Source organism: Mobula hypostoma, chromosome 6 (assembly GCF_963921235.1).
Source record: "Mobula hypostoma chromosome 6, sMobHyp1.1, whole genome shotgun sequence".
Classification (NCBI taxonomy): Eukaryota; Metazoa; Chordata; class Chondrichthyes; order Myliobatiformes; family Myliobatidae; genus Mobula; species Mobula hypostoma.
Genome location: NC_086102.1, coordinates 39,889,944 through 39,912,052, shown reverse-complemented (window position 1 = coordinate 39,912,052; position 22,109 = coordinate 39,889,944). Strand labels below are relative to the sequence as shown.

The 22,109-nt window shown below is 40.2% G+C and overlaps 1 protein-coding gene across 1 annotated transcript in view; it reads right to left on the bottom strand.

Annotated features, from left to right (window-relative positions):
- The window catches only part of gsk3ba (glycogen synthase kinase 3 beta, genome duplicate a), a 184,646-nt gene extending 176,578 nt beyond the window's left edge, over positions 1-8,068 (bottom strand). Inside the window, exon 1 of the mRNA XM_063050632.1 lies at positions 7,427-8,068. Within this exon, the coding sequence (XP_062906702.1) occupies positions 7,427-7,514 (88 nt within the window). The 5' untranslated portion in view covers positions 7,515-8,068. The remainder of the gene's footprint in view (positions 1-7,426) is intronic.
- Positions 8,069-22,109: the final 14,041 nt, after the last annotated feature.

Below are 22,109 nucleotides of genomic sequence, written 5' to 3'. Positions count from 1 at the left end.
TTGAATTTTTGCTCAACTTGAACTTGGGAGAAGAAAGATTGAACTTCTACGTGGAGATATACCGACCTGTATAACAAAATGAACATTCTAAATATGAAACTGCAGAGTGAGAATTTCAGGCAGAAAGTGCAGTTTCCATTTTTATTGGAAAATTGGAAATATACAGGCAAAACATTGGGAGAAGAATGTTCTCAGTTTCCCTGTATGGAAAGCATGGTGCTCTCTATCAGAACGGTGATTTGCAAGAGTATTGCTTACATCTGCAGTCACTTAAGAAGGATTCTCAGAATCGATTCAAGGATTTGAATGATCTAGAAATTACAGAACGAGTAATTAACCCATTTCTTTGCAAGGTGGAAGGGAGAGCTTGCAAGAAGAAATTATCGAAATTTAGAACGATGAAGCAGCAAAAAACGCTTTTAAAAAAAAAAATCAGCTTTTGTGATATGTGACTATGTCATATGAAGTTTCCTGGTCTTTGGAGAAGAGCCAAACTGCTCTTCATTGTATTTCCATCCTCCTACCTTGTTGAAAGAGGCTTCAGTGCAGTGAACCACATACTCACAAAAAACAGAAACTGCTTAGACATTGTTATGTACGAGAACTTAAGGCTTTTGCTGTCAGAACTTGAACCAGATATTTCAACTCTTGCTAAAAACCATCAAGCTCAAGGATCACATTGATAGCGAAGCTCCTATACAGTGCATTAGGTACTGTGTAAGCTAAGTTTAAAAACAAATAAAAATTTAACGCATAATAACTTGTCTCATGGGAGAACTGGATAATATATCATGCCTAAGAGGGGCGTTGGCAAGTATGAAGGTGCTTTTGGGGGGCGGGAAGGAGTGTTGGCAAGTATGGAAGTACTTTAGGGGGGCATTGGGCCAAAAAAAGGGTTGGGAAACACTGCTCTAAACCTTTCCCATCTATGAACTTGTTTAAATATCTTTTGGCACGCCACAACTGGGTCTTATCATTTAAAAGTTCAAAGTAATTTTTTGATCAAAGTACATACATGTCACCATATACAACCCTGGGGTTCATTTTCTTATGAGCATACTCAATAAATCCACAATAGAATAATTATAATAGAATCAAATGAAGACCACAGCAACCTGGGCACTCAACCAGAGGACAAAAGACAACAAACTGTGCAAATACCAGTTTTTACTCTGATAAGTGCCAACTGATGACAGGGCTCTGGTGAGTGTAGTTAAGTGGAATGGTCTTAGGGGTACAACACATGATCCCTGAAAGTTGCAATGCAGATAGGTAGGGCAAAGGTGGCATCTGGCAAGCCTGCATTCATTGGTTAGAGCATCATGTTACAGATGTACAAAATTTTGAGTTAGGTTGTGCTTGGATTGCCACACTATAGGAAACTTGATTATGCTAGAGAAGCTTCAGGAAAGATTCACAAGAATGTTGCCGAACAAAAATGTTCAAGGACTTGAGTTATATGGAAAGACTATATGGGCTGAGTCTGTTTTCCATAGAGCAAAAGAGGCTGAGAGGACACATAAAATAAAATTATGAGAGATATAGATAGCCAGAATACGCTTCCCATAGCATAAGTGTCTAAGTTGTAGAAGGCAAAGGTTTAAACCAAGATAGAGGAGGGCTACAGATCAGAAATGTAAATGTTTCATACAGAGTAGATGGTACCTGAAATGAGATGCCAGAAGGGGTGCAGGAGATGGAAACGGTAATAACATTTAAACAATATCTGAGCAGGTACTTGAACAAACAAGGCATAAGGGGAAATGGAATTCGTGCAGGAAAGTAGGATTAGTATAGATAGGCATGCTAGTCAGCATAGATGCAGTGTGCTGAAGGGCCTGTCTACACTGTACATTTATATGACTTAAATAGGCAACAGATAGATGGTCATGGCCCTATTGTGGGTAAATGGGATTATTATTTGGACAAAATGCTCAGTAAGTTTGTGTTGGGAAAAAGGGCCCATTGTTCAGCTGCAAATTCTTGGACTCTACATAGTCTGGTCAGTTGGATAGAAAAGTGGTATGTGGAACTTAATCAAAAATTATGCAAGGAAATGCAATGTAGAGGTACAAATCAAGGAAATATACAATAGATGAAAGCAATTGAGAAATATGAAAGAACAAAAGGACGTCGGAAAGCTTGTCCATAGACACATTATCAGAGCAAGTTAATAAGCTAATTAGTTTTAAGTTTTCACGTTTTATTGTTTTGCAACATTAGATCACCGTGGATTTAATCTGGCTTTTTTGACACTGATCAACAGAAAAGATTCTTTCGTGTCAAAGAAATAACAAATTTCTACAATTGGTCAAAGTTAATTACAAATATAAAATACGAAAAAATTGATTGCATAAGTATTCACCCTCTTTAAATCAGTATTTAGTAGAAGCACCTTAGGCAGCAATTACAGCCCAATAGTCTATGGGGATAGATCTCTTATCAGCTTTTCACATCTGGACACTGCATTTTTCCCTCCATTCTTCTTTACAAAACTGTTCAAGCTCTGTCAGATTGCACGGAGATTGTGAGTGAACAGCCCTTTTCATGGCCAGCCGCAAATTCCCAATTGTATTGAGGTCTGGACTCTGACTTGGCCACTCCAGGACATTAACTTTTAAGCTATTCATGTATAGCTTTAGCTTTATGCTTGGGGTTATTCTCCCAAATCACAGTTCTCTTGCAGACTGCATCAGATTTTCCTCCAGGATTTCCCTATATTTTGCTGCATTCACTTTACCCCCTACCTTCACAAGTCTTCCAGGGCCTACTACACTGAAGCATCCCCACAACATGATGCAGCCACCACCATGCTTCATGGCAGGGATGGTGTGATTTTGATTATGTGCAGTGTTTGGCTCAATTTTAGTTTAATCAGACCAAAGAACCTTCTTCCAGCTGACTTCAGTGTCTCCCACATGCCTTCTGGCAAACTCTAGCCAGAATTTTATCTGTGTTTTTCCCCCCCAACGGTGGCTTTCTCTTTGCCACTCTCCCATAAATCTGTGACTGATGAAGCACCCAGGTAACAGTTTGTTGTATGTGCAGTCCCTCCCATCTCAGCTTCAGCTTGCAACTCTTCCAGCATGGTCATAGGTCTCTAGGTGGTCTCCCTCACTGGAAACCTTCTTGCACAGTCATTCAATTTTTGAGGATGGCCTGCACTAGGCAGATATTCAGCTGTGCCATGTTCTTTCCATCTCTTGATGACTGACTTAACTGTACTCCAAGGGATATTCAGTGACTTGGACATTTTCTTGTATCCATCTCCAGATGTGCTTTTCAATAACCTTTTTGTGGCGTTGTTTGGAGTGTTCTTTTGTCTTCATAGTGCAGTTTTTGCCAGGATACAGACTTACCAGCAGTTGAACCTTCCAGATACAGGTGTATTTTTGCTACAATCAATTGAAACTACTTGCCTGCACACAGTTGATCTCCATTTAACTAATTATGTAACTTCTAAAACCAAGTGGCTACACCAGTAATGATTTGCTATGTCATATTTTAAGGGGGGACAGGGGGTGAATACTTATGCAATCAATTATTTTGTGTTTTATATTTGTGATTAATTTAGATCACTTTCTCGAGATCTGTTTTCACTTTGACACAAAAGTCTTTTTCTGTTGATCACAGTCAAAAAAGCCAAATTAAATCCACCGGGATTCAATGTTGTAAAACAATAAAACATGAAAACTTCCAAAGGAGGTGAATACCTTTTTTTAAAATAGGCACAGTAACAAGGCAAACAGAATGCTTTCCTTTACTAGCCAATAGATTGAACATAAAAGCATAATGTTTGTGCCAGAACTGCATAAAGCACGAAGTTTGGTAACCACATTGCAGGAAAGATGTCAGTGTACTGGAAACGGGGTAATACAAACTTGTGAGGGCATTTCCAAGTCTGGAAGATCATAGTTAGAAGATTCGATCAGCAGGTATTGATTTATTTTTAACAACCTCAGAGAGATGTGATTGAGGTGTATAAGAATCAAGGACAAAAAAAGTACAAGTTGGAAGGACCATTTCCTTTCACAAGGGGTTTAATTATTTTAAACCTATGCTCTTAAGTTTATTAGAATTAGAAAGAAAACAAAGGAAAGAATATTTACCAGAGGATGATAAGGATCTTGAACTCATCATGTGAAACAGTAACGGCAAAGATGATCATCACATTTTAAAAGTACTTAGATATATACTTTAAGTGTTGTGACCAAGCGCTTAAATGTTGGATTAGTCAAGATTGCTCTTTTTCAACAAGGACAGACATAATGAGTCCTAATGATTTTACAAATATTCTTTTACTCGAACTTTCCACCCAATGTCTTTATGGCTGCCATAAAGATAATACTGGTGGTTGGATCCTAATTATCTCAGACTTAGGGTACTTCTGCACAAGTTCCTTGAAGCTCCTTCCATTTTCACTTGCTTCAACTTCCTTCCATTTTTTTCAGATCTGGAATGTCAAAGTTCATCACAACACCCTTTTCCATTCATATTTCCTTGGGTAACAAGAGCAGCTCATGCCCACATGCAACAAATTCTATTGAACATTCAGGCTAGGCTGTAAGTACCAAGTAATATTTTCACCACACATCAGATAATGACTACCTTCAATGAAGCAGAACCTAAGTATCCAACAATTTAAAAATGTCCTCTGAAATTATCTAACCGAGTAAGCCATGAAAGCTTAAAATGATCTTCTTACCTAATATCCAAGTTCATGGACTTTTAAGTAAAGGTCATTCAATGGCAATAGAAAGGAAAGTTCATTTTTTTCTCAAGACAAAAGCATTAGAATATTCAATTACCACCACACTTGTTATTAATCTGTTTTAAATCATGTTAAATTTCAAATGAAATTAGCCAACCACTTTAAAACCAAATTAATCTGTAGACAAGAATCCCAATAAAACTACTTAACAGAAAGGTAATGGAAGTTTGTAAAAATAAACAATGAATTGAAACATTGAGCGCTTGTCATTTTTGCACATACATGTTACTAACATGAACTACAAGATGTCAAGTGAAAGTTGATCCAATGAATTGTACAGAAAATACTTGAAGTACAGCAGTATTTGCAAACTTCTGAAGACATGGCAATTAACTGAATACAAGCATAACTGATTTGCCAACTGAAATACCATTTTAAAATAGTAGCATTATATTTAATATTACTAACTTCCAAATTTCTACTCAGTTCCAACACATTCATGGCCATTTGTTTTACTCCTGCTTCCAGACCACCGGGCGCCATCTAAGAAGTGATATAGTGCAATTTCATCCTTGCATATGCACCTCCAGAAAGAGTGAACTGGATTCATGCAGAATGATTAAGACCCGGAAGCTTGGTCAATCTGGAAGCTCTAATGGCAACTGCATCGCCAAACATCGGAACATTCAACAGAAATCCACAATCAACCTCCGACCTTTGCATTTGTATTGCTTAATCCTACTGGAAATGATGAATTAAATAACATTTTCTTCAAAACTGTTTTTAACTAAAAACAGTAATACTCTAATATGCCTCATTAAGTTAACTGTGTTTACCCTAAAGATAATATTTGGCTGTTCCTTTGATAAAGAAACAGATAACTGGAAACTCAACCTTTTTTTTAGTTTCATTGGTTCTGCAACAAAAAAATACACAAAATCTATTAAATGAATTGAGGCAGGTTCAAACAGCTTAAAAGATTTAAGAATCAGCATAACCTCCTCTTTCTTGCTTATATTCCAGTAAAAGAGAAATAAGGTGAGATACACATTTTATTATAACTTATAATAAACAAATTTACACTGAGTGATTACTATTTCTTAAAAATGAAGTTAAACAGGCCCCATTTGATAAATATGTATGAAAATCTTTATTAATAGCACATTTTACATTGTCTTATCAATTAGCTATTAGCAATTTCTGAAAAATGGGTAGCAAATTCATGTTTCAAAAACTGTACCCAAATACTAAACAAGCATAACCGTTTGTACATCAGACTCACTGATCACAAGTGCTTCATTGAAAGGACAGTTTGAGACATGTTGGTTTGTGCATTTCTCTGATTGCCACTGGAGGTTTTAGGAAAGCAAAGCAACTCCTTAAAGGAAAAAAAAATGAGGGAAATAAAGGAGTTGGGGAAGGAGCAATGGTGTCAACTATGCTCTGTTGATATCAGATTTGAAGTCAAAATGCTAAAAGTACTTACAAAAAGGATTACAGGAAACCAAATCAGTAGCATAAGACTTAGCTATTTTCCCCCACATCACATAACAGTCATACAGTAGCTTCTTGGTCAAGATTATAAACTAACATAGACCATGGATCTAGCTTGTCTCTTGGTTTATTTAACTCAGCGACATTGAAAAACTAGATTTTTATCCGTTTCTGGACATATGAAATCAGAGATAAAGCCTTACTTATAAAAATATTATGAAACAATATGAACTGGTGAAATTTTACAACTTTTCAATTTTCAACTTTTCAATTTTTCAACCCACTCCTCACATAAGCTTCAAATGTTTCCTTAACATTCTTGATGGGGAATATGTGGGTTGCACATATACAGCATGGATATCATACTACCAATGATGCTTCATCAAAGTAGTCAACTTTTTATTAAATTCTCTTTTACTCAGTTAACAAAAATGGTGAAATGGTGAATTGCAGAAAATTAGTGTAATAACTTACTAATATGTCCTTACAATACATTGTGTTTTCTCAAATAAAATGAGAAATTCCTTAAACTTAACATGCTTGCAATGTAAAACCTAGTTAATATATCAAACAAAACTCAAACTTAACCAAAAATACTATATTTCAAATGGTAACTCACTGAAATAAATCAACTCAAATAATAGTTGATTAAAAGAACTGAATGGCACATGATTATCAAATTCTTAATAATTTATTAAGTTATTGATGTTCTAATCAATCTAGTAGACATGTAGATGTAGCAAAACCTGAAAATGGATCATCAAAATGGTCAAAATTGATTGGTTGTTCAATAAAGTTATTCTAATACTTGCCTCCCCTCTACCCGTCAGCAATGTCAGAAATCCATTCCAACAGCTTTAGGAATAATGAGAAATGTGAAATGGACATCAATGTTAATGGAACTCTAATTGTTCACCAAGTTAAAAGAAAAAGTCTACTACTAGTTTCAATTCATCGTTGAACGAATTAAACTTCTGTACAGATTTTAAATAGAAGGAAATAAAATGTATATGAATAATGGGCTTGGGATCAGAAATCTTTATGATCGGAGGCAGACCAGGCCAAACCAGGCCAGTCTTTATTTTTCTAAATTAACATAGCATGCTACCCAATTAATCAACATAATATTGATCACGAAATCGATTATTCGTTCGATTGATAATATTTCCAAGATGATGAAGCTAAAAAATAAAGAAAATCATTTCGTTAAAATGTACTTACTGCTGACTTTCATGCTCCCAAAAGCAGACGGCTGCTGCACAGGTTTGCAGCTCTCAGCAAAAGACGTTGTCCTGGGTCGACCACTCATGATTACTTTAAAGCGACATCTAATTTTTCAAACATATATTTTTTAAAGACTCTTCTATGATCCTTTAGTTTCTTTCCCCTCTTTCTTAATTTTAATCCTGTCCACCAGGTTTCATCGCGTAAATTTTTCCCAGACAAATTAGTTGTGTATATTTTTTTCTATTCGTCTTATAAAACGAATCGCCAGAAATAAATCTGAATAATTTCAGAACTCCACATTGATCTTGACTGAGCTCAATGCAGGATGGTGGTGGTGATGATGATGGTGGTGGTGGTGGTGGTGGTTCCTGCCATGGCGGATCCTTCAGTTCAATTCAATCCTGAGGTAATTTTTTTCTTTTAATTTCTCGGCTTATCTTTTTCAGACTTTAAAAGCCCATTCGCATCTCATTTATCAGACGATAAAAAATTAAAACGATTTCTGGGGGGGAAGCAGTGTTCTTACCCAAATTAAAACGGTTAAAACCCCTCCCTAATTCACTCGGCTGTCTTTGTACTATTTTTTTGCCTGGCTCTTTCTCCCTCTTACTGCAGCTGTAACCTCTTGGTCAATCTAACTTGGTGCCGGGGCGTTATGATTGACTTTAGGGAGTAACCATTCACAGAAAGAGTCGAAGACATTAGCGTCACTCTAGCTGCGCTCTCGGCCAATTGGTGAGGGTGGGTGTTGCTTAAGGTGCTTATCAAGTTCGGTTGACTGACAGCGACGGGGAAACTGTCCGTCAGCCTCGAATTGCCCTTCCCCTCCTCGTTTGTCTTCGCTAGCCAATGAAATTCCGCGATCGGTCATACGAAGCGATGATGGAAAGGCACGAGCTCCGCGAAGTGCCGCTGACTCAAACCAATCGGAATCCTCGGAGAGACCTATACGCCCTGACGACGAGCGCTTCTTGTGATTAGACGGCGCCCTGAGAATGTGATGTTAGGCAATGGACAGCGGCCCCTGGGGTGGGAGGAATTGGTGGCACTCCTTACTCTACAGGTGTAGTCTGCGAGTTTGACAGTCAGAGTTAGGATCATAACAAAACAGAAGCAGTAAGATCTAGAGTTAACCATAGCGTGGCGAAGTGCGGTCGTCCCAATGAACTTAAGGCAGTCTCATAACGATACCTATGACTCAACTTGTATAAAGTCGGAATAACCCAAGATTCTCAGGGGGCTTGGTGGGGCAGATTTGAGGATGTTCTTCGCCCAGGAATGACCAGAACTATAGAGATCACTGTACAAAGTCCAGGAATCAACAATACAGGTTGGGGATGAGCAGAAATATTTAGAATTTGTGGAGGCGCACAAGGAATTGGCCGATTGACTTTCAGATGTAATAAGGGTAATCGAGAGAATGAGTTTACACAGGAGGTAGCACTGAGGTAGAAACTCGGTCGGAACAGGGTCGACACATTGCTGTAAACACCAGGAATTCTGCAGATGCTGGAAATTCAAACAACGCACATCAAAGTTGCTGGTGAACACAGCCGGCCAGGCAGCATCTCTAGGAAGAGGTACAGTCGACGTTTCGGGCCGAGACCCTTCGTCGTTGCTGTGTCTGTTTTTACATTTGTTGATTCGCGGTGGCTCCCATTTAAGCAACCCTTCAGTTTTCAAATTCTTGCCCTGATTTTCAAATCCGACAGCCCTTTCCCTCTCTGTTGCTATCTCTGAACCTAGAACACACCAAAATGTCTTCATCTCTCCAGTTCGGGCCTCCGAACTTAATAACTCGAACATCAGCAGTGTTGCCTCTTCCACCACTGGAAGATCCATAGGGTTGAATACTTTTCTTAAATCTTTATATCTCTCTTTATTTACTGTGTTTTTTTCCTTCAATCTGGCCTCTTTAGTCATGTTCTTGATCATTGCCCCTGGTTTTCCCTTCTGTTTAGATGTCAAGCATGTGAAGCATCGTGGGATGTTTATCACATAAACATATTAACTTCTGTTTGTAGCAATCTTTCAGATAAAATACAGTTGCTTCCTTTTCTATATAAATAAATCCCATCCTTCTTGAGTCTTGAGGCACTCCATTGTCGTGATCGACTATGGATATTGTGTCCCAGCTGTGTATGTGATACCCAAGCCAGGACAGTACAATATGGAAAGCAAGCTGATGCCCATGTAGCAGGCTCCCCCTCTACACACAGCTGATGAATCCAAAGAGACAGCAGAGACCGATACAGTTTGGCTGTAGTGGCATAGCAGGAGTTGCCAGTCAGTGTTGAACTCATACACAAGATAATCTGCAGATGCTGGGGTCAAAGCAACACTCACAACACGCTGGAGGAACTCAGCAGGTCGGGCAGCATCCGTGGATCAGTCAACGTTTTGGGCCGGAACCCTTCGTCAGGACTGTAGGGGGAAGGGGCAGAGGCCCTATAAAGAAGGTGGGGGAAGGGTGGGAAGGAGAAGGCCGGTAGGTTCCAGGTGAAAAACCAGTAAGGGGAAAGATAAAGGGGTGGGGGAGGGGAAGCAGGGAGGTGATAGACAGGAAAGGTGAAGATGGAATAGGGGAAAACACAATGGGTAGTAGAAGGAGGCGGAACCATGAGGGAGGTGATAGGCAGCTGGGGGAGGAGGCAGAGTGAAATGGGGATAGGGGAAGGGAGGTGGAGGGAATTACTGGAAGTTGGAGAATTCTATGTTCATACCAAGGGGCTGGAGACTACTTAGACGGTATATGAGCGGTCCCCCAATCTGCGTCGGGTTTCACTCTGCCCCCTTACTGGTTTTTCAGCTGAAACCTACCAGCCTTCTCCTTCCTACCCTCCCCCCACCTTATTTATAGGGCCTCTGCCCCTTCCCTCTACAGTCCCGACGAAGGGTTCCAGCCCGAAACGTTGACTGATCATTTCCACGGATGCTGCCCGACCTGCTGAGTTCCTCCAGCATTTTGTGAGTGTTGAACTCAATGTAGTTGACTCAACATTGGGACTCCAGATACAGATTTTTCTTCAGGATTTACTCCCAAGACCTTCCCCATGAGTGGGTATAGCTGTAAGGCAGCAGAGGTTGAGATCAGAGTTTTCCTTCTAGATGAGCCGCCATCCACAGCAAACAAGCCCCATCTGCCCAAAGCGACTGGTTTAAAGGCACCAGTAACCTGCCCTTCTGTCAGTAGAAATCGTTCTGCTGGGTGAAGACCAGGAACTGGGCTTGGTTGTCAGTGGCTATTTGAGACACGCACCATTGGCAGCATTTAATAGGTAGTGGGAGCTTATCCCCACTACCACCCTTGGCTATAATAACTTTAAAGAGCTAAAGCCCGTCCATTGAAGTAAATAAAGTAATAGCAATTCCATAAGTTGCTACAAAACTGAATTTTTAAAAAGTCTCATTACAGATGTCTGTCAGTTCATGGGGTGAACCTTGGCCTCCAAGGAACGTGTGATGATTGGTAACCTGTTCATCGAGCCGTAATTTAAATGTTACTAACATGCTGTATGTAGACTTGGCCCTACGGAAGTAACTATTGATTTCCAAGTAATGTATTAACTGAGAATATGATTGTGATATAACTGCAGAGTTGGTCACATTGCCAACAGTACAGGCACATTCATGTTTATACTCCCATATCTATCATGCCCTTGGATTAAAACAAGTGCCAGAGAAACACTGTTGCCAATTATAATTAATTTGTCAACTCCAAAAATGGCGGAAATGAGTGAACTGAAGCAGAGATAGCTGGCTGTCATTAGATTTTACATAGAGTTTGAAACTCCATTTCGGGTCAAAATCAGAGTTCTTCAGGTCAATTTCAACATTTAAGAGAAATTTGGGTAGGTACATGGATGGGGAGGTATGGTCAATGAGATTGGGCAGTATAGTAGTTTGGCATGGAATAGATGGTCTGAAGGGCTTGTTTCAGTGCTGAAGTGTGCCATGACTACAACAGAAGTCAAACAAGATTAATACAATGTGCTCATTTTTGTAGAGAGCAAAATAACAGTGATACCTGTACTTGAAGTATGATTTTGTTGGGAGGAGCAAATTAGAATAAAAAACAAAATATTGGGAACAGCGGATCAGCTGTTGGAGGTCTCTGTACTCAGCAAAATACCCTTTCTCTTGTTGGAGGTGAGTTTACTGTTAATTCTCAAGTCAGAGAACACAACAAAAAAGTGATGCAGCTGACTTTAACATCATAATCTGTGAGTTGTTTTTATTGATCTCCCTTTTTGCTGTATGACACCTCTCTGCCCCTTTATTAGGGAGAGAGAGAGCCTGTGGCATGTCGAATGTCAGGTGAACAATTAGTTTTTGTTATACTGCAGACCATGGTCTCCATTGGGGGCTTTGCTATTGCTTGATTGGTGGGTGGTTGGCACTGATGCTTTTGCTGAAATGAATGGGGGAGGGTTGATACTTTGCTGCTGCTTGTGCGTGGGGGGAGAAGGGGGCTTTGGGGTTCTAACAGTTTTATTGTTGCCCATTCCTTGGGGTACTCCTCTGAAGTTTTCGTGGATGTCCGCGAAAAGCAAGAATTTCAGGTTGTACAAGGGGTGATTGATAAGTTCGTGGCCTAAGGTAGAAGGAGTCAATTTTAGAAAACCTTGCACATTTATTTTTCAACATAGTCCCCTCCTACATTTACACACTTAGTCCAGCGATCGTGGAGCAAACGGATCCCTTCTTTGTAGAAGTCGATGTCTTGGACCTCCAGAAAGTGATCCACAGCAGGGGTGATTGATAAGTTTGTGGCTGAAGGTAGAAGGAGATGAGATATTAACTTCAAACTTTCTACATAATCACTGAAAGAGTTGAACTGCATGTGCATGTAACAAGAACTGTATAACTCATCGCCTTCTACCTTAGGCCACAAACTTATCAATCACCCATCTGTGGACACTTTCTGGAGGTCCAGGATCCGTATGCTCCACGACCGCTGGACTAAGTGTGTAAATGTAGGAGGGGACTATGTTGAAAAATAAATGTGCTAGGTTTTCTGAAATTGACTCCTTCTACCTTAGGCCACGAACTTATCAATCACCCCTCGTACATTATATACATTCTCTGATATTAAATGGAGCTATTGAAACAGTTGAATAAAAAAGGAGTACTTTATGCATTTATCAATCAGAGCAATTTTTAAAGCATTGTGGAACTTGAGCAAAGCTGATTATCAATCCGTGAAGGATTATTGCTGGTCTTAATAAGAGGATGCAAATCGTGAAATAGTTGAGAGCAAGATGAATTATACTTTATGGGAGACATTTCCAGAGCTTATGGTCTAAGCAGCTGAATACCAATAATGAAATTAGAGATTGTCAACAGGCCTCATTTGGAGCAGCTCAGAGATGTTGGAGGATTGTTATAAGCAACAAAGCAATTAACGAAAATTTTAAAGGAGCCAGTGCTCTTTAGTAGGTATGAAGAACACAAGGACTATTACATTTGGGAAGGTGCATTAAGACCCATGAAATAAAACATGTGACAATGATAACAATCCTTTCAAATAATCAGATGGCTAGAGACTGCAAACGTTCTATTCCATTACTAATCAGAGCCTATCATTTTTTTCTTCAACTTCTTTTATCTTCTATTGTTTGTCAAGAGTTATAGAATTTCAGAACTACTGAAAGGATCCTAACAGTTGTTTGTCACTTGAACAGAAAAGGCTACAGAAAGTGATAGACACAATGCAGCCCCTCCCCACCATTGACATGGAACGCTCCTGGAGAAAGCAGCATCCATCATCAGAGACCTCCACCATCCAGGCCATGTTGTCATCTCATTACTACCTTCAGGCAGAAGGCACAGAAACTTAAAGTTAGACACACCGCCTGGTTCAGTAACAATTATTACCCTACAACCAATGGGCTCCTGAACTGGCATTTATAACTCACTCACCGTAACGCTGAACGTTCTATGACTCACTTTCAAGGGCTTTTTACAACTCTTATTTTCAGTATTATTTTTAATTGCAGTTTGTCTTTGCACATTGGTTGTTTGTCAGTCTTTGTTTACATGCTTTTTTTATAAATTCTTTTTCTTCTCTCTTTAAATGCCTGCAAGAAAATGAATCTCATGGTTTAATACTTTAATAATAAATTTACTTTGAAGTTTGAAGTTTTTTTTACCCCAGAGAGGCAGCCCATCCACTCTCTGATTAAATCTCCAGTTGTCTCTCAAAAATAACAAGGAATTAAAGATGATTTTGATGCCACAATCCAGCAAATCTAGACCATAGTCTTTCTTGTTACCAAATGAGATGCAACAGGCACTTACCACTTCTAGTCCAAATTCTGTATAAAATGCAATTAAAGCAGAGAACTAGAAGAAAAATACGTGTGCTCATAAGGCAGGTTCCCCCACCTATTAACTTTGTTTTTAGCATTATGTGACATTGAGATGAAGAAAGTGAATCATATTTCCAACAATATAAAATTTACATTGAAAGCTGAGATTCAGTGCTAACACAATAATCTTACTTACATTGGCTTAATTACTCTTTTACCTATAAATGTGACCTATTCTTATTGTGGAACTGCAGAACATTACTTAAAAATGCCAATGTATATGTTATGCTTGTATGTAAATTGGCAATCATATTGCTCTGTTTATTTAATCAATTTTCTTAAATATACTGACTACTGACTATAGTAGATTAATTTTCATTTTGTGATATAACAGTAATATTGCAAAGTGAAAATTAATCCACTCTAGTTAGTTTTACAGATTTAATTGTTAATGCACTTAACTCCTGCATCTCCAGATAAACATGTTCCTCTGAAATTACTCTGTTTTAATTTCCAAAATATATCGTGAAAGTAAGAATGCCTGAATTTATTTACTCTCTAATAGACTATTTTCCTCCCATTTTTCCTTTTTTTGAAAACATTGTTTCTTCCATAGTGAACAGTTTAATGGACACTTGGCTGCCTCTAATTTTTCACCATTTTTGAAATGTGAGCCAACATTGTGAATATTGTCAGACTTTTCTAGCTCACATATTCATCCTATACTCATCAAGGATCCACACATTCCAGTTGGAGCAGCGATTATTTTTTGGCTTTCCAGTCCATTTGTGGTTTTTCTTGGATGAGATCATGCAATACACTTCAAATGACCCAGCAGGAGTCTGACAATAGAGTCTCCATCTTTTTAAAATTGTATTAATTTTCTCTAGTAAATAATTATTTTAAAATCTTACCACAAGTAGACTTAAGATGCTGGAAATAGATTTAACTACCACTTTCAGAGAGGAAGTAGCTGAAAGGGAGAATAACAAGAGTTATGGGGATTGAGTTGGGAAAATAGTTAGCTCTTTTAAAAAGTAACAAGGTCTTGGCATTCATTATTGGAATGATATTCAGTTTCTTTTGGGTGATTTTGTTTTACATTCAAAGTCCTTTTTACCCTACAAGCAAGATTTTGGAAACTGTCACTATTTGGTTCTGTATTTCTTGAAAACAGAAGAGGAAGAGATTTGGAGGTTTTTTGTGTTTATTCTCTTGTATGGTAACAATTTATATTTGCTTTTTGCTTTTTTCTGTATCATGAGTGGCATTTAAATTTCTCTGAGGAATTCACCATTTGTCAATATTTTCCCTTCATCTTCTTACTTTCTGAGTCTTTATTGCCCATATCCTCATGACCTTTGCAACACAACTGCTTTAATATTTGTATTACATCTACACACTGTCCTGTGTTAGATCCAACTAATTAAAAGCGGAAGCTCAGGAGACTGGGTTGAATTGCCCTGTCATTAGGCGAGCATTACATCAATAAACAGTGGCCTCAGCTAAGATATACTTGTACCACATGTGATTTGGGTGAGAAACAGAGAGTTGCTGCAAAATGATGGCATGGACATTATAAAATGTCGTACAACATAAAAATATCAGCAAAAGACGCTTCACCATTATAACAACCACAGCAGAGCTTTGTGACAATAGGTAAGTGTTTCTGTTCCATGTGAAGACTATAAACCAAACTGAAAAGGTTCCAGGAAATTTTGGGTGAGTTACTAACAATAATGTGATTTTAAAAGTTGCTGTTTTATTCAAGAAGATATTTATGATAAGAGTTCTGAAGGGCATAATAGTGTCATCGGAAAATAATAGAATTGTCTATGTCAACCAAAATGGCATAGACACAGAAGAAATGGAGTTACATAGGACATGGATGGGTGCCAAAACAAAGATCAGTTCTCAAATGTCAGGGATCAAAAAAATTAGGAGATTAGAGATATAAGATCTGAAGAGGCTGGTTGGAGATAAACAACTTAGAGTTTTCAGGCTAGAGTAATTAGAAAGAAAAAGAAATATCCAGAATTAAGTGTTTGGAGGCTAGATTGAGGGGCACGGATGAACATCTGCTTTTCAGGCAGAGAAAATCAATAAGCTGCTTTACGTAGTGCTTTAAAGTGAGGTTAATTGAAATGCGCAAAAGTAGGTGGCAATTTATGGAGATAAAGCCACAGAGAATTGCCTGTGCCTCTCAGCTATGTGGAGTACTTCGCCATGTCTTCAAACTGAGCCTGAGGCTCCGGAGGGTTCCTGTACTGTGGAAGACGTCCTGCCTCGTCCCTGTGCCGAAGACGCTGCGCCCCAGCGGCCTCAATGACTACAGACCCACGGCATTGACCTCCCACATCATGAAGAACCTGGAGAGACTTGTTCTGGAGCTGCTCCGGCCTATGGTTAGGCCACACTTAGATCCCCTCCAGTTTGCCTACCAGCCCCGACTAGGAGTTGAGGATGTCATCGTCTACCTGTTGAACCGTGTCTACGCCCACCTGGACAAGCCAGCGAGCACTGTGAGGGTCATGTTTTTTGATTTCTCCAGTGCGTTCAACACCATCCGCCCTGCTCTGCTGGGGGAGAAGCTGACAGCGATGCAGGTGGATGCTTTCCTGGTATCCTGGATTTTTGATTACCTGACTGGCAGACCACAGTACGTGTGCTTGCAACACTGTGGGTCCGACAGAGTGATCAGCAGCACTGGGGCTCCACAGGGGACTGTCTTGTCTCCCTTTCTCTTCACCATTTACACCTCGGACTTCAACTACTGCACAGAGTCTTGTCATTTTCAGCAGTTTTCTGATGACTCTGCCGTAGTTGGATGCATCAGCAAGGGAGATGAGGCTGAGTACAGGGCCACAGTAGGAAAATTTGTCACATGGTGTAAGCAGAATTATCTGCAGCTTAATATGAAAAAGACTAAGGAGCTGGTGGTAGACCTGAGGAGAGCTAAGGCACCGGTGACCCCTGTTTCCATCCAGGGGGTCAGTGTGGACATGGTGGAGGATGACAAATACCTGGGAATACGAATTGACAATAAACCGGACTGGTCAAAGAACACTGAGGCTGTCTACAAGAAGGGTCAGAACCGTCTCTATTTCCTGTGGAGACTGAGGTCCTTTAATATCTGTCGGACGATGCTGAAGATGTTCTACGAGTCTGTGGTGGCCAGTGCTATCATGTTTGCTGTTGTGTGCTGAGGCAGCAGGCTGAGGGTAGCAGACACCATCAGAATCAACAAACTCATTCGTAAGGCCAGTGATGTTGTGGGGATGGAACTGGACTCTCTGACAGTGGTGTCTGAAAAGAGGATGCTGTCCAAGTTGCATGCCATCCTGGACAATGTCTCCCTTCCCAACATAATGTACTGGTTGGGCACAGGAGTACATTCAGCCAGAGACTCATTCCACCGAGATGCAACACAGAGTGTCATAGGAAGTCATTCCTGCCTGTGGCCATCAAACTTTACAACTCCTCCCTTGGAGGGTCAGACACCCTGAGCCAATAGGCTGGTCCTGGACTTATTTCCTGGCATAATTTACATATTACTATTTAATTACTTATGGTTTTGTTACTATTTAATTATTTATGGTGCAACTGTAATGAAAACCAATTTGCCCCGGGATCAATAAAGTATGACTATGACTATGACTATGACATTGCTTTCCTGATTATCCTATGTATCAGAATCAAAGCTGAGAGCAAAACACAGCTATACTTCATTTTATCAACCAGATTAGTTAATTGATGAAATAGCATTTTCCATTGGATATAAAATAATTTGATATATTACTTTAAATCACATTTTTTTTAATGACAGACTGCAATCATTGGGAGTGGTCATTCCTTGGTGAGGCTGCAAGATTCTAAAAGTGCTCTGGGTCTTTCAGAACATTTCGGCGGCTGCAGTCATTGTGATCTTTTAGGTACTCGGCAGAGGCAATAAAAAGAGGCGTGTAAGTGGAGCAACCATTGTTGGAGTGGACCAGTGTTAGAGTGGTCAGGCTTTGGCTCAACAGGCTTGGGTGAGAACAGGCACAGGTTAGAACTTAAGCTTGAGAAGTTAGAGATATAACAAATGTAGGCAGGATGGTAGTTCAGACGGTGAAATTCTCCTCCTATGGGATTTGGGGTTTCAGGGTACCTGACAATCTCACTGATGAGTACCTTTGTAAGAAGTGGACCCAACTTCAGTTCCTGACTGACAAGATTAAGGAACTAGAGCTGGAGCTAGATGTACTCAGGACCATCTGGGAAGCTGAAAACCTCATCGATGAGATTTTACTGAGGTGGTCACACTCAGATTGCAGGCTTCAGAGAGTAGGTGGGTGACCACCAAGAGAAGTAAGGAGAGTAAGCGGTTAGTGAAGTTTCCCCATGGCTATTCCCCTCAGCAACAAATATACCACTTTGGAAAATTCTAGATGGATGACCTGTCAGGGAACAGCAGCGGCAACTAGGTCAACGGCACTGTGCTCTGAGGCTCAACATGGAAGAGTAAAGTAAGGCAGAGCGATAGAGTTAGGAGACTCGATAGATAGGAGGATGCAATAGACAATAGACAATAGGTGCAGGAGTAGGCTATTCGGCCCTTCGAGCCAGCACCGCCATTCACTGTGATCATGGCTGATCATCCACAATCAGTACCCAGTTCCTGCCTTATCCCCATAACCTTTGATTCCACTATCTTTAAGAGCTCTATCCATCTCTTTCTTGAAAGCATCCAGAGACTTGGCCTCCACAGCCTTCTGGGGCAGAGCATTCCATACATCCACCACTCTCTGGGTGAAAAAGTTTTTCCTCAACTCCGTTCTAAATGGCCTACCCCTTATTCTTAAACTGTGGCCTCTGGTTCTGGACTCACCCATCAGCGGGAACATGCTTCCTGCCTCCAGAGTGTCCAATCCCTTAATAATCTTATATGTTTCAATAAGGTCCCCTCTCAGCCTTCTAAATTCCAGAGTATACAAGCCCAGTCGCTCCAATCTTTCGACATATGACAGTCCCGCCATCCCGGGAATTAACTTCGTGAACCTACGTTGCACTCCCTCAATAGCAAGAATGTCCTTCCTCAAATTTGGAGACCAAAACTGCACACAGTACTCCAAGTGTGGTCTCACCAGGGCCCTGTACAGCTGCAGAAGGACCTCTTTACTCCTATTCTCAATTCCCCTTGTTATGAAGGCCAGCATGCCATTAGCTTTCTTCACAGCCTGCTGTACTTGCATGCTTGCTTTCAGTGACTGATGTACAAGAACACCTGGATCTTGTTGTACTTCCCCTTTTCCTAACTTGACTATTATTTAGATAATAATCTGCCTTCCTGTTCTTACCACCAAAGTGGATAACCTCACATTTATCCACGTTAAACTGCATCTGCCATGCATCTGCCCACTCACCCAGCCTGTCCAAGTCACCCTGCATTCTCATAGCATCCTCCTCACATTTCACACTGCCACCCAGCTTTGTGTCATCAGCAAATTTGCTAATTTTACTTTTAATTCCCTCATCTAAATCATTAATGTATATTGTAAATAGCTGCAGTCCCAGCACTGAACCCTGCAGTACCTCACCGGTCACCACCTGCCATTCCGAAAGGGACCCATTAATCGCTACTCTTTGTTTCCTGTCAGCCAGCCAATTTTCAGTCCATGTCAGTACTCTGCCCCAATACCATGTGCCCTAATTTTGCCCACTAATCTCCTATGTGGGACTTTTATCAAAGGCTTTCTGGAAGTCCAGGTGCACTACATCCGCTGGCTCTCCCTTGTCCATTTTCATAGTTACATCCTCAAAAAATTCCACAAGATTAGTCAAGCACGATTTCCCCTTCATAAATCCATGCTGACTCGGAACGATCCTGTTTCTGCTATCCAGATGTGTCATAATTTCATTTTTACAATTGACTCCAGCATCTTTCCCACCACCGACGTCAGGCTAACCGGTCTATAATACCCTGTTTTCTCTCTTCCTCCCTTCTTGAAGAGAGGGACAACATTAGCCACCCTCCAATCCATAGGAACTGATCCTGAATCTATAGAACATTGGAAAATGATTACCAATGCGTCCATGATTTCTAAAGCCACCTCCCTAAGTATCCTGGGGTGCAGACCATCAAGTCCCGGGGACTTATCAGCCTTCAGACCCAACAGTCTATCCAACACCATTTCCTGCCTAATATAAATTTCCTTCAGTTCATCCCTAGGTCCTTTGGCCACTATTATATCCGGGAGATTGTTTGTGTCTTCCCTAGTGAAGTCAGATCCAAAGTACCTGTTCAACTCGTCTGCCATTTCCTTGTTCCCCATAATAAATTCACCCACTTCTGTCTTCAAGGGCCCAATTTTGGTCTTAACTATTTTTTTCCTTTTCACATACCTAAAGAAGCTTTTACTATCCTCCTTTATATTCTTGGCTAGTTTACCTTCGTACCTCATTTTTTCTCCACGTATTGCCTTTTTAGTTACCTTCTGTTACTCTTTAAAAGTTTCCCAATCCTCCAGCTTCCCACTCGTCTTTGCTATGTTATATTTCTTCTCTTTTATTTTTATACTGTCCATTACTTCCCTTGTCATCCAAGGCCTCCCCTTACTCCCCTTAGGATCTTTCTTCCTTTTTGGAACAAACTGATCCTGCACCTTCCGCATTATTCCCAGAAACACTTGCCATTGCTGTTCCACTGTCATCCCTGCTAGGGTATTGTTCCATTGAACTTTGGCCAGCTCCTCCCTCATAGCACCATAGTTCCCTTTGTTCAACTGTAATACTGACACTTCCGAGTTTCCCTTCGCCCTCTCAAATTGTAGATTAAAACTTATCATATTATGGTCACTACCTCCTAATGGCTCCTTTACCTCGAGGTCCCTGATTCTGTGAGAAAGAGTTGTTGAAAGCGTGTAGGTAGAGTTAAAAAAGTGCATGTGTAAAAAGACCCTGATTGCAGTTACATACAGGTCCCAGAACAGTAGCCAGGATGTGGGATATAAATTTCAACTAGAAATAGAAAAGGCATGTAATAAGGGCAATATTACGATAGTCATGGGGGATTTCAATATGCAGATAAATTGGGGAAATCAGGTTGGTGCTGGATCCCTAGAGATGGAATTTGTAGAATTTCTATGAGATGGATTTTTAGAACAGTCTGTGGTTGAGCCCACTTGGGAGAAGGTAATTCTGGATTGGGTGTTGTGTAATGAACCAGCTTTGATTAGAGAGTTTAGTGTAAAGGCACCCTTAGGAGGCAGTGATCATAACATGATAGAATTCCCCCTTCAATTTAAGAGGGAGAAGCTAAACTCAGATGTATCAGTATTACAGTGGAGTAAAGGGAATTACAGATGCATAAGAAGGGAGCTGGCCGAAGTTGATTAGAAGGGGTGACAGCAGAGCAGCAATGGCTGGAGCTTCTAGGGGCTATTTGGAAGGTGCTGGATAGATATACCCAAATATGAAGTATTTTAAAGGGTGGAAGAAGCAACCATGGTTGACAAGGGATATCAAAGACAGCAAAAAAGTAAGAGAGGGCATATAATATTGCAAAAATTAATGAGAAGATAGAGGATTGTGAAGCTTCTAAAAGCTGACAGAGGCAACTAAAAAAAAACGAGAAGCGAAGAAAAGATGAAATATAAAGGTAAGCTAGTCAATAATATAAAAGAGGATACCAGATATATAAAGAGTAAAAGAAAGGTGAGAGTGGATAATGGACCGCTGGAAAATGGCGCTAGAGAGGTAGTAATGGAGACAAAGAAATGGTGGATGAACTTAATCGGTATTTTGTGGAACACACTAGCCTTATGCCAGAAATTTGAGAGTGTCAGGGGCAGAAATGAGTGTAGTTGCTATTAGTAAAGAAAGGGTGTTTGGGAAGCTTAAAGGTCTGAAGGTCTTCTTATGGTCTTAAGGTAGATAAGTTACTTGGACCAGCTGGACCGCACCACAAGGTTTTGAAAGAGGTGGCTGAAGAGATTGTGGGGGCATTAGTAATGATCCTTCAAGAATCAGTAGATTCCAGAATAGTCCAGAGGACTGGGAAATTGCAAATGTCTCTCCACTCTTTATGAAGGAAAGGAGGCAGAAGAAAGGAAATTATAGGCCAGTTAGCCGGACTTCAGTGGTTTCGAAGATGTTGGAGTTCATTATTAAGAATGAGGTTTGGGGTATTTGGAGATGCATGATAAAGTTAGCCAAAGTCAGCATGGTTTTGTTAAGAGGACACCTTGCCTTACAAAGCTGCTGGAATTCTTTGAGGAAATAGCAGACAAAGGAGAGTCAGTGGGTGTTGTTTCCTTGGGTTTTCAGAAGGCCTTTGACAAGATGTTGTGCATGAGGCTGAGAGCCGATGGTGTTACAGGAAAGTA